The following is an 11,243-nucleotide window of genomic DNA, read 5'->3' as shown; positions in this document are numbered from 1 at the left end:
TTTTCCAATCTCTTTGATTCTTACTTGCACGTGCTCATAGTATATCCTCTAGTACTTGATTTACTCTCTTAGCTTGGCAATGAGCGTGAGAATGATCAGCTATACTAAAGTAAGAGTAGTTTTTAATGCACAAAATATTGCTCTCCATCAAATTTTCTATTGTGTTTGCTAACAATATCTGCTAGAAGGTCATATAACTTATACACGTTCTCCATGAACAATCTTGCAAGTTATTGAACCTTGACTGTAGTCTTAGAAGATATAAACATACACATCTTGGTCAAATAGTCTACAACTACCCAAATAGAGTCATGGCCATGAACTATCATAGTTAGACCAACAAGAAAATCCATAAAGATGCTCTTCCATTACCATTAGAGAATCTCTAAAGGATGCAAAAGCTTGCTTTGAAACACTTTGCTTACATTTTTGGCAATGGAACGCATACTAATGTACATTTTTATGTAAACATGGCCAATAAAATTATATTCTAAATAATGCATATGTCTTCCTAATACCAGGATGCCCTACAGGCACTCGGATTATCATAGCACTATACAAAAATTTTGGTGCCTAGCGTCTAAGTCCAAGAATACACACACTCTCCTCTTGTGGACTTAATACCCATCCTTGATGGAACAATTCTTCTATGGCTGTAGTTCTATTGGTGAAATAGTAGAACTTGTGTAGACTTAACATTTGCACTCCCATCAAAGTAAGAAGGACCCCTAATGACTATATGATTCCACACCTTACTATATGACGGGTTGTGCTCGCACTTAAAGAGGCCAAGAAATCACTTTTCATTTAAACTCTACTCCTTACAAATTATGCCACCACTTGCAAAGTGCATGAATAATGCCATTTAACTCTTTCTTTTAGATAGAATAATTCTTTTGAGCACAATATTAGTTCTTACTTTCAAAAGCAATAGGTCTACCATCTTGAAGGAGAACTATGCCCATGGCTGTATCACTAGCATTGGTCGCCAAAACAAAACGCTTTATAGGATCTGTGATGTTTAAAACAGGATATGTAGTTAAAGTTGTCTTAAGTAATTAAAACTACTTTGCTACTCTTCTTGCCAAATAAAATGACATCATTGACTCTTCAATCGGTTAATAATCATAGATACAACTATTTTGCACGATTCTTAATAAGTTTGTGATAATAGCCAGCCATACCAAAAGAAATTTGAAGTTCTCCTAATTTATTGAGAGGAGGCCACTTCAAGATAGCCTCCACCTTACTAGGAACCAATGAACATCCCACTAATTAGAACAATCACAAGAAAAAAGTTTACTATCATATGATTTATGCAACCCCATAAGAGAAATAATGACGATATAACAAGCAACATAGTTGAAAACATTGTTATGAGGCATGTAAGTCTAAAACTATGAACTGATCAGTATGTTATATAGTTTTTAACGATCCTTAGTGCCTTGTAAAATCAAACCGTCTCTTAAAATATCACGCACAAATATTTTTAAATTCCTAGGCCTACAATCTCCTTAAAAGAAGATGTGCATGTTTCTTGTTTGTAGACACCATCATAACCACTATTAGGTTGCCAAGCTATCGTAGTCTACATTTGCCTCAGAGACTTTGAACTAGTTCGCCTACAAATTCAAAAGAGTGCAATGAGCTTATTATTTGTCTCTTGGTGATATCCCCAATGATGCTTAGCCATGAGAAAGTCACACTAGATATTTCTTTGAATAACAAAAATTGAATTTTATATAATTGAGGGTCATCTACTTGTATGTTGGACAATGCTCAATAAAATTTATTTCTAAAAACTTGGAAAACCTACACCTCCATATTCAATTTTAATATTTAGAGGTAATTTTCAAAGGTTGTAGGTGGTGCTATGCTAAACCTATGCCTATTCAAAAATCATTTAGCACTTGGGCAACAAAAAAAAAACATGTGTGTGTGATAGTCTAGAAAAGCTTCCTCTCAGGTTGCCACAGTTGAAATTGGGGTTTGTGGCATGAGTCATTGAAGATCGATGAAAACTCAATGAGAAAGCGACATATGGTCTTGAAGCCCATGGTGCTTTGTGCATGTACGGAGGCGAAGAGTCGAGTGAATGCATGTTCGCAAAACCTAGCATGTGTGCAAGTAGTGTAATCTTCATATATATTTTAATAAAGCTCAATAAAGCTTGTGTAATTTTTTTTAGAGAGTTATTGTCTAATTGGTGAAAAGCAAGCCTCAACATTAAAAAAAGAAAAGAAAAATTGACTGCTTTTGGTGGCATGTATAGCACCCTCCTATTTGTGTTTTTAATTATTATGTGTTATTTATGGTTAGAGTGGCCAACGACTAATTATTATTGTAAGAGTTGCCAAAATTATCTTTGTAAAACATAGTGGAGTAGAATTTGCCAACAAAATCATTCTCATAACACATACTCAAGAGATGGATCCACTTTGAAAATTGTACCAATTTACTTATCCAAATATGAAGAATTTGCAAGCTATTACTTTGAGACTCGTCAAAAACTGCTCCTTATTGCTTTCTCTAAGACAATAGAACACTTCACAACTAGAAACCTTCTTATCCTCTCTATTTTCTATCTCCCTTTGTGCATATATTACACATCTATCAACAAGGAGTTCTAATCAAGCTATCTAGTTTGTGAGGTTACACTCGCCTCAAAAATCATAACAAGAAAGGTGAATCAAATAATATAGATAATTATAGTAAGTTCCATATGTATGAGAGTAGAGCCTACTCTCTACCACCACCGCAACAACAAATGTGAGATGGTCCCACAAATCATATCAAATAACAAATATATGAATGAACAAGCATGCATACATATGGTCATATTGTATTTTGAGGCACCACAAGTGAGAGAAGGAGAGATCAATAGAGCAATGAGAGAGAACTCACCCACCACTTAAAGCCATGGTTTCATTATCTTCGAAGTGGAAAAAAAACACAACCAAACACTAAGGCCTTTGCCATCAATAGTCACCTTGGCACTCCTCATCATGATTTGGCACGGGTGTTCCTCATTTGATATCTATGATTGATACTAGTTCACCCTTAGTTCACCACATTATTTGACTGCCAATATTTCTACAAGTTTTGAAACCTTATCCATGTTATAGAGGGTATGGCTTGGTGTTGGTTTGTCACTTGATATTGCTACTTTAAATTTTAATGATGGAGAACAACATCTCATTTAACAATAAAACTAAAATTTGGCACAATTTGAAGCTTTCTTTGGACAAAACTAGTATAGTCTAGGTGCAAAAGCTGAAAAAACTCTAAAAATGAGAGAGTTTGCACTTACTTTTTTCCTCAATATGGATATATAGTTATATAAACATGCATTTGGCAAGCATTGCGGAGGAATGTGCCATGTTTAAGGCAGCTTTTATAACAAGAAACCAGTGTTGATGGTAGTAATCTTTTTCCAGTCTAACTGGTTATCTCTATGCCAATGCTTCAGAGGCAACCACCACTAGAAACTCGATTGATGTTTTTGTGATTTAACATTAATCGTAAGAATCTTATCTACTCTACTAATTTCAAGTGCGGTAATTTCCATCTACCATAGAGCGACTGAGTAGCCCATATAACCTCCAACACTAAACATGCTAGGTCGTTGTTAGTGGCCACATTATCACCATCACAATCATACAAAGGTCAACATCATGTGTAGTTGAATGGCACTATTAATATATGCCACATAGTGATGTGCCTCCTCCATTGGCATGCCATATGGGCATGGGCAGGAGGGGATCAATGGCCCATGCCCATTTCGGGGATCGGGTGTGACCTGAGCCGTCCGATGCTGTTTGTGTAAATTCAGGAAAATAGATAAGTTAGGCCCCGCTCATGGGCCATTGATCCCCTCCTCCCCATGCACGTGTGAGATAGTGCTGAGGTCCTACGATGGAACTTGTGTAAATTCAGGAAAATAGATAAGTTAGGCCCCGCTCATGGGCCATTGATCCCCTCCTCCCCATGCACGTGTGAGATAGTGCTGAGGTCCTACGATGGAACTTGGAAGCTTTGAACCGTGGGGCATTATTGTTGAACAGTTGAATTGATCTTCTGTCTGTTATATGACGCCAACTGGCGCAGATATGGCGAACTCATCTGCTGCACACCAAGCGGCACGAGAAACTGACGCCGCGCTGCCTGTCAACGTGTGCACTACCGCGCTTTCGCCTGTTCAATGCATCTTTAAGTTCTTCTGACACTTCCATGAAACCTCCATGGACCTCCCCAATGCAGAGCACCCTTTCAAAACCCACTTCCAACCACCAATGTTCCGGGACCTTTCTTCCTCTTCACACTTGCAGGAAACCCCCAGATCGCTTTATACATCATTGCAAGCTGCTGCCAAAACAGCATCTTGCGTCAGACCTTACAGTCAAATGCTCTGTTAATGGTGGCCCTTTGGTTCATGAGATTGCTGATGGTGTGCCAAATGCTCATGATTCTCATCTTGATGCAGCTGTTTTGAGCCCCCAAGACTCTCAAACACATTTTGTGAGCTGGTTCCGTGAAGCGTGGCCATACATACGAGGTCATCAAGGCAGCACTTTTGTCTTGGTTATCTCTCCTGAAATCTTCGATAGTCCTTTTGTAGATGGAATTTGTCAGGTATGACTTTGTTTCTCAAGCTGATTTGATTTTTCCCATGTCAAGCTTTTACATGGATGTATTACAATGAATACATTTATTACTGCATATACTTAGTTCTTACCTTGATGATTACTTCTCAATTGCTTGTTTCTTGTTCATCTTCTTCTATGTGATCGCAACGTCTTGCAAAGATCATTCAAAAGTTTGAAAGTTTCTATTCTTTTAATCTATTAAAAATTTCACCTGTCTCAGTACGTATTTGCAACCAGGATTGCATGTGCTAGCGTTACTTATCCATAGGTTTTTTCACCTTGAGCTGCTAACTTTGCTCAAATTTTCACTTCGTGTGATATATAGATGTAAATTCACCTCTCTTTTCATCTACTGGCTCATTGACAGTGAGAAAGTGTTTTTCAAGATATGTCACACACTGGCCTTGAACCTAAAGCATTGCATTGACTGGTTTGAAATTTGATAGAGATTGACACATTGACATTATTTTCAGGATCTTTCTCTTATCCATGGACTTGGCATAAAGCTTGTCATCATTCCTGGCACCCATTTACAAATTGATAGACTCTTGATTGAAAAAGGTAGAATGAATTTACCTTTGATTGGGAATGGAAATTAAGCTTTGTGCTAGGATATTTGCTGTTTCTCATACATAAAGTTCTGTGTTTGTGTGTGTGTGTAAGTAAGTAAATAAATAAACATATACACACACACACACACACACACACACACACATATATATATATATATATACACACACACACACACACACACACACACACACACACACACACACACACATATATACACATACACACATACATACACACAATATATATACACATACACATATACATACACACAATATATATACACATACACACACACACACACACAGAGAGAGAGAGAGAGAGAGAGAGAGAGAGAGAGAGAGAGAGAGAGAGAGAGAGAGAGAGAGAGAGAGAGAGAGAGAGAGAGAGAGAGATGTGTGATGTGATGAAATGTTATATTAACGTCTTCAAAAGGCCAAAATGACCTATGGGACCAAAAAGTTACAATTGGTGAATCTGATACCATGTCTGAGTACGGAAATTACAAAGTTACAGAGAACTAGCACTAAAACACTAAGGAGAAAGGAAATAGGGGGGAGGGGGGGGGGGGGGGGGGTTTGTGGGTTCAGATAAAATCTCTCATTGATTGCTGTCGGATCTCATCGACCTCCTCCATGGTCAGTACTCTGGTTGGGCGTCTTGCATGTCGAGCTAGAGTGATCTGTATCTTCTGTTGCAGCCTTCGTTGGTAGTGGGAGACCTGTGTTGCAGGAAACGGCACCCCAGCCTCTGGAAATGCGTTTCTGCGTTTCTGGTGGGGCTGCACGTTTCTAGCTGCCTCGAAACGCGTCGAAACGGCGCTGCGTCCACTTTTCTCTTTGAAAAAAAGTCAAGCTTGCGTTAATTTATTAAAAAAAAAGTCAGCCTAAATTAAGCCTCCCTGACAAGCTTTACAAAGAGTGGAGTCCTCTGCACAACACAAAGAGAGCTCCATAAGTTTACAGAATTCTCTTCTTGGCATGATTGCACGCGACGATTCTTCCATGTGTGCGTGAACTCTGTGTTTGGCTACTCTCAATTGGGTGTACCCCCGCCGTTTCCTTGTCCTGGAGAATTCCGTTTCATGTTCTTTTGGCATGTGGACGTCTCGACTCTCTAGTTCAGAAATGTTTCGTGCAACTCAGTGGGAGACCCCCCGAGGTGGACGTCTGGATCTGCCAAGCTCCGTGGCTCGATCAAGCAGTGTACCTTTAGTATGAGTAGGCTCTGAGATCTGCTGTAATGACTGCTCCGTTGGCTCTCCTCTGGCTGGTGTAAAGAAATCTGTGATTCGTCTCTGAGACTGCCTTTCCTCTGATGTCCTCAGCAAGCTCTCCCTAAATCTGTGCATGCTCTAGCAGGAACAATCCGAGACACCTCTGATCCTTGTATCTCCTGACTCTAGAAAAAGGTCCGAACCCTTCTCTGAACAGGCAGTGGAAGCGGCCGCGTATCTCATAGTATGCCGGGCAGTGACGTGTAGTGCAGCTCTGTCTCTGGCTTTAAGTTACATAGGTGACATATCCTAGTTCTTGCCGGCACCCCTCGAAATCGGCCAGTCTCGATTTGGAGCTGATGTGAGGATGTGCGTATCAGTCCAATAGCGCATCTTATCCCATGAGATAAGTGTGTGTCCATGTATGCAGGCCTAGTCACAAAGCTGTCCTCCGTGAGTTGGAGAAGATGCTCACTGTAGAAGGCCATCTTCGTTCGTAACTCCTGTGTCGGCTGTATCCATGTGCTCCTTGTATTTAGCTGAATCAGATCCTGACACATGAATCTGGTGATCTCTGTCCATGTGAGAGACAGGGAGGGTGTATCCAGGGAGTATTGAAGCGGAGGTAATCTATCCATGTTGAGACCATGCGACTGAAACCATGTTGTCATCTGTCCATACCAACATGTTGTATTGCCTAGTAGAGCTAGTTGTGGAGATGACTCTAGGTCAAGCCAAGCGTATCTGTCCCTGAAGAGATCCCATAGACCGTGCATAAAGGAAATTGATCTCGTCAATGCCTCCATCGCGAGGGGGGGGGGGGGGGGGGGCGGCTAGCTCGGCTCGGATAATCTCATGTGATACTGAGGCCTTAGGCCGAATCATCCGAGCGATCATAGAGACCAGAGGCCTCTCCATACATCTGTGTTGCCAGATCTCTTGTCATAAGACGGGCACCGCGTGTCAATAGAAAAGAATAGACAGGACAGACTTTTAGCACTTTAATAAGAACTGAAAGAGAGAGACGACACGCGACACTGAGTGGCGGAATTCCACTCCAGAGAGTATTGGCCCCAAACCTTGGCGCCCCTTTCGGTATTTCTTTATATTGCATCAACACAGTACAAGCCGGTCCTCGAGACTTTGCACCTTCTCCAGGAAGCATGCCAGAGAATGAGCCCTAACCTCATATTTAAAGGCCCTTGGCCTAAACAGCAATTATAGTGAAAAGCCTTCAAACTCAAAAGCATTTGGTCCAAAAAGCAATGCCAAAAGCTGCCAGCGTAATTTACGGAAATCCGTACAGCCTGCCACGTCATCAGCCAGCGCAAAATGCGGAAATCCGTACAGCCTACCACGTCATCATGCCAACGCAATTTTCGAAAATCTGCCACGTCATCAGTTTCTGCGTGTGTTCGGATCCTGCTTTATTTTCTTCCTTTGTGTCACATGGGGTCCCATCGGACGGGGTCCCCATAAGTTGGTAGGACTTCTTCTGTTACTTGTTCTTCTTAGGGTTTAGGCCCCTCGGCCGACATCTGTAAGTTGGCTCCATTCTTTAGGTTGACATGTAAGCAGTTTGTTACATCTCCCATGGTGGTCTACTGAGGGTCCCCATACTTGAACTCCATAGAGCATAGCTGGAGTCACTAGAGTGTCAAAGAGCCAAAGCTTTGTTCGCGGTTCCTGAAACTGAACCTGCGAACACATCCTCTCCAGTCCTCCCAAAGCTGCATATGCTCTCGTTAGTCTAGTCTCTGATGCTCTCCTTAGTGAAAACACCGGTCCACCGAAGACTACCCCAAGGTAAGTATATGCATCTGTGCACTCCACAGTCTCCTGGCCATACATAAATGTGGGTGCCGACCTCCTGACCCACTGTGGTGTGGTGTTGAACACCATAACCTTGGTTTCCCCAAATTGACAGACAATCCACTGTCACGAGCAAATGTATGCAGAGCATCCAAATGATGCTGCATCCCCTCTGGAGAGTCAGAAATCAGCACAATATCATCAGCATATAGTAACAGCGGAATCCATGTCCTTGCTAGCTGAGCCCCCCTGTCCCCTTGACGCTCTACATAGTCCGAAAACTCATCCACATACATCCCAAAAAGAGTTGGGGATAGGGGGCATCCCTGTTTTACTCCAATAGTGGAGAGGACCATGTCAGACATTCCCTCACTTGTGCGTACCCGCCCCATCACTGTCTTGTATAGAGCCAGAATCCCCCAAATCAGCTCTGTAGGCACACCCATGTCCTGTAATCTGCGTATAAGTCTGGCTCTTGGCACTGTGTTGAAAGCTTTGCGGAAATCCACAAAGCTACAATAGATCCTCTTGCCATGGTGTCTACCCTCCTCAATAATAGCTCTGAGTGTCAGAATCTGGTCAAGAGTGGAGAAACCTCTCCTGAAACCTGCTTGCGTTTTAGGCAGACACCTATTGGGAGTATACGGCCTCTCAGGGATACCACTGGGGCTTTGCATACGGATCGAAGTCCTTAATGTTGCTGCGGGCTCTTTTGCTATACTTTTTGCTGAGCGGATCACTGATGCCATTTTCACTCCTCGAGAGGAGGTTGGGCCTGTCAAAGGTGGTAGCAGAAGATGCATTGAAGACAAGAATTTGCTCGTGATCCGGTGGATACCTCGACTCCGATCTAGAACACTTGCAATGCCACATACAACAAGGCGCGCATGTGGAGAAGAGAGATCACTAAGGTAGAGAGAGACGGGACATCTGAGAATGAGAGAGACAAAGAGAGATCTTGGAAAGGCTCTCCACGCTGATAACAAGCTGCTCGTACAAGTGACCAAGTGTGGTCCGGCATAGATTTGATGCCGAGGCCTTTCAGTCGTCCTGAGGCCTTTTACTTACTAAGATGCATGATGTAATCGAGGGTATTGACATTGCTTGTTGTGGCTACTTGGACTTGTTGAGGCCTCTCACATGATGGAATGCATGGTACTGACAGTGCCTCTTGTTTGGAAGTGGATGGTTTGACTTGTTTGTGGATTGTGGCTTTAGTGTTTTGGACTTTTCTTGGGAGTTTCCTCACGAGATGTGAGAGATCAAGTATGACACCTTTGCATTCAAAGTGACCCAAAGATTGGCTTGGATGGCAGTGTAGTTGCTCTTCTCCTCTGGCCTTCTAATCAATTGGATTGTTACCTTCAAAGTTGTTTAACTCACCCTCCGTAATCTCACTGTAGTCTTATCTCCCAACTTTGGTAGAGGTTCTCTCCTAGCTCATGCACATAGAAAGCCATGCCGAGTTGTGGTTCGATGGCATCGTTGGAATGGATTGTGCCTTGGTGGGCATTGGAGGATTGGAGGCAGGAGATGCAGGTAGGATGGCTCATACAGATTGGTTTGGTTGTCACAAAGTGATGACGTGGCTACGGACAGCAGAAACCCTAATTTTTGCCAAAAACCCTAAAATTCCTGCAAACCCTAATTTTTGCCAAAAACCCTAATTTCCGGAAATCGCGGAGGCTATTAAATTTTTTTTTTGAAAATGATGAGCGACGCAAATTTTGCTTTTTCTTTACAATATGAGAAAGAGAGAGAGAATGCTTTTGCTTTCAAGTTTTGACTCTCTGTGAGAGAGAGAGAGCAATTGCTTTTGATTTGAAGCTTTTGGGGCTCTGCGTTTGGGCATCCCTTGTAACCTTTAAATTAGTGGTGAGGGCCTCACATCTCAGAGCATATGGACGCAGAGTCTGAGAGTGAAACCCTAGCCACTCTCTTGTACTTTGATTTGATTAATATAAAAAGAGGGGCGCCAGTCTTTGGGGCCAATATCTCTAGGCACGGAACTCCGCCAGGCCAGTGTACATCTATTGTGATCTGTGACTTGTTTTGAAGTGGTTATTTGGTGCTGTCGCGGTTGATTCTTGACTTGGAGTGTCCAAGTCTGTTACAGTGGTATTAGAGCTCGACCGATTTCTCTTCTACGAGAAATCCGATCCCCGAATTTTTTTTTCCATGGCACCTATGGCTTCACGCAAGGATCAGTTGACTCCCTCTGCATGTGGAGATGCGGGCAGGGATCACAACGAAGATTCCGGCACGGAGTATGGCCCGCCTAGGCCTACTCAGGCGGAGTAGCAAGAGATGGAGCGTTGTCAATTGATTGGCGATGCAACAAAGATGGTGCTCAATTTTGCCAAGGACCCGAAGATGGCAAAATATATGAACCAGACCTCTTTGGAAGAGGTACAGACGGAGTGACAGAGAACCACAACACCACTCCCGAAACCTGCTCCCAAGAAACCTTCTGCCTCCAAGAAAATATACGGAGAAGGAAGTGGAGAACGTGGTTGATGCACGGATTGCTCAGCTTTTTGACGCGCAAAAGAAAGCCAAAAAGCACGGCAAAAAACAGAAGAAAAGCACTAACTTTCCAGGTTATTTGGGTCGTCAGTCAACTTTTGACAAGGCAAAGAAACAAAAGAAGCGTGTCAAGTTTGAAGGCTTACTCAGTTCTTCTTCTTCTTTTGACAGCTCTTCTAGCTCTTCAGACTCGAGCGAAGAAGACAGAAAAAGCAAAAAGCGAAGCAAGACACAGCTTCGGAAAGGGCAAGAAAAAGGCAAAGAAGGCTATATCTCGCCCAGAGACTGATAGTTCTACTGAGGACTCGTCTACAGACAACTCAGATTTCGATGACAGAAAGCTTTATGCGAACAAGAAGAATTTTTACAAAGCTAACCAGTATGACTTTCTCGAAGATAAAAGCAAGAAAGTCCGAGAGTTTAAGGAAGGTGGCCACTTGATCAAGTTTGATACTTTTTTAGGATACTCAGAT

The 11,243-nt window shown here is 42.4% G+C and overlaps 1 protein-coding gene across 1 annotated transcript in view; it reads left to right on the top strand.

The window, feature by feature from the left end:
- Positions 1-4,025: 4,025 nt before the first annotated feature.
- LOC147421855 (putative amino-acid acetyltransferase NAGS1, chloroplastic) overlaps positions 4,026-11,243 on the top strand; it is a 44,553-nt gene continuing 37,335 nt past the window's right edge. Inside the window, exons 1-2 of the mRNA XM_086503482.1 lie at positions 4,026-4,632; positions 5,120-5,207. Of these exons, the coding sequence (XP_086359608.1) occupies positions 4,231-4,632; positions 5,120-5,207 (490 nt within the window). The 5' untranslated portion in view covers positions 4,026-4,230. The remainder of the gene's footprint in view (positions 4,633-5,119; positions 5,208-11,243) is intronic.

The sequence above is a fragment of the Adiantum capillus-veneris genome, chromosome 27, assembly GCF_014529385.1.
Source record: "Adiantum capillus-veneris isolate H3 chromosome 27, ASM1452938v2, whole genome shotgun sequence".
Lineage (NCBI taxonomy): Eukaryota > Viridiplantae > Streptophyta > Polypodiopsida > Polypodiales > Pteridaceae > Adiantum > Adiantum capillus-veneris.
This window is presented reverse-complemented; position numbering and strand designations above follow the sequence as displayed.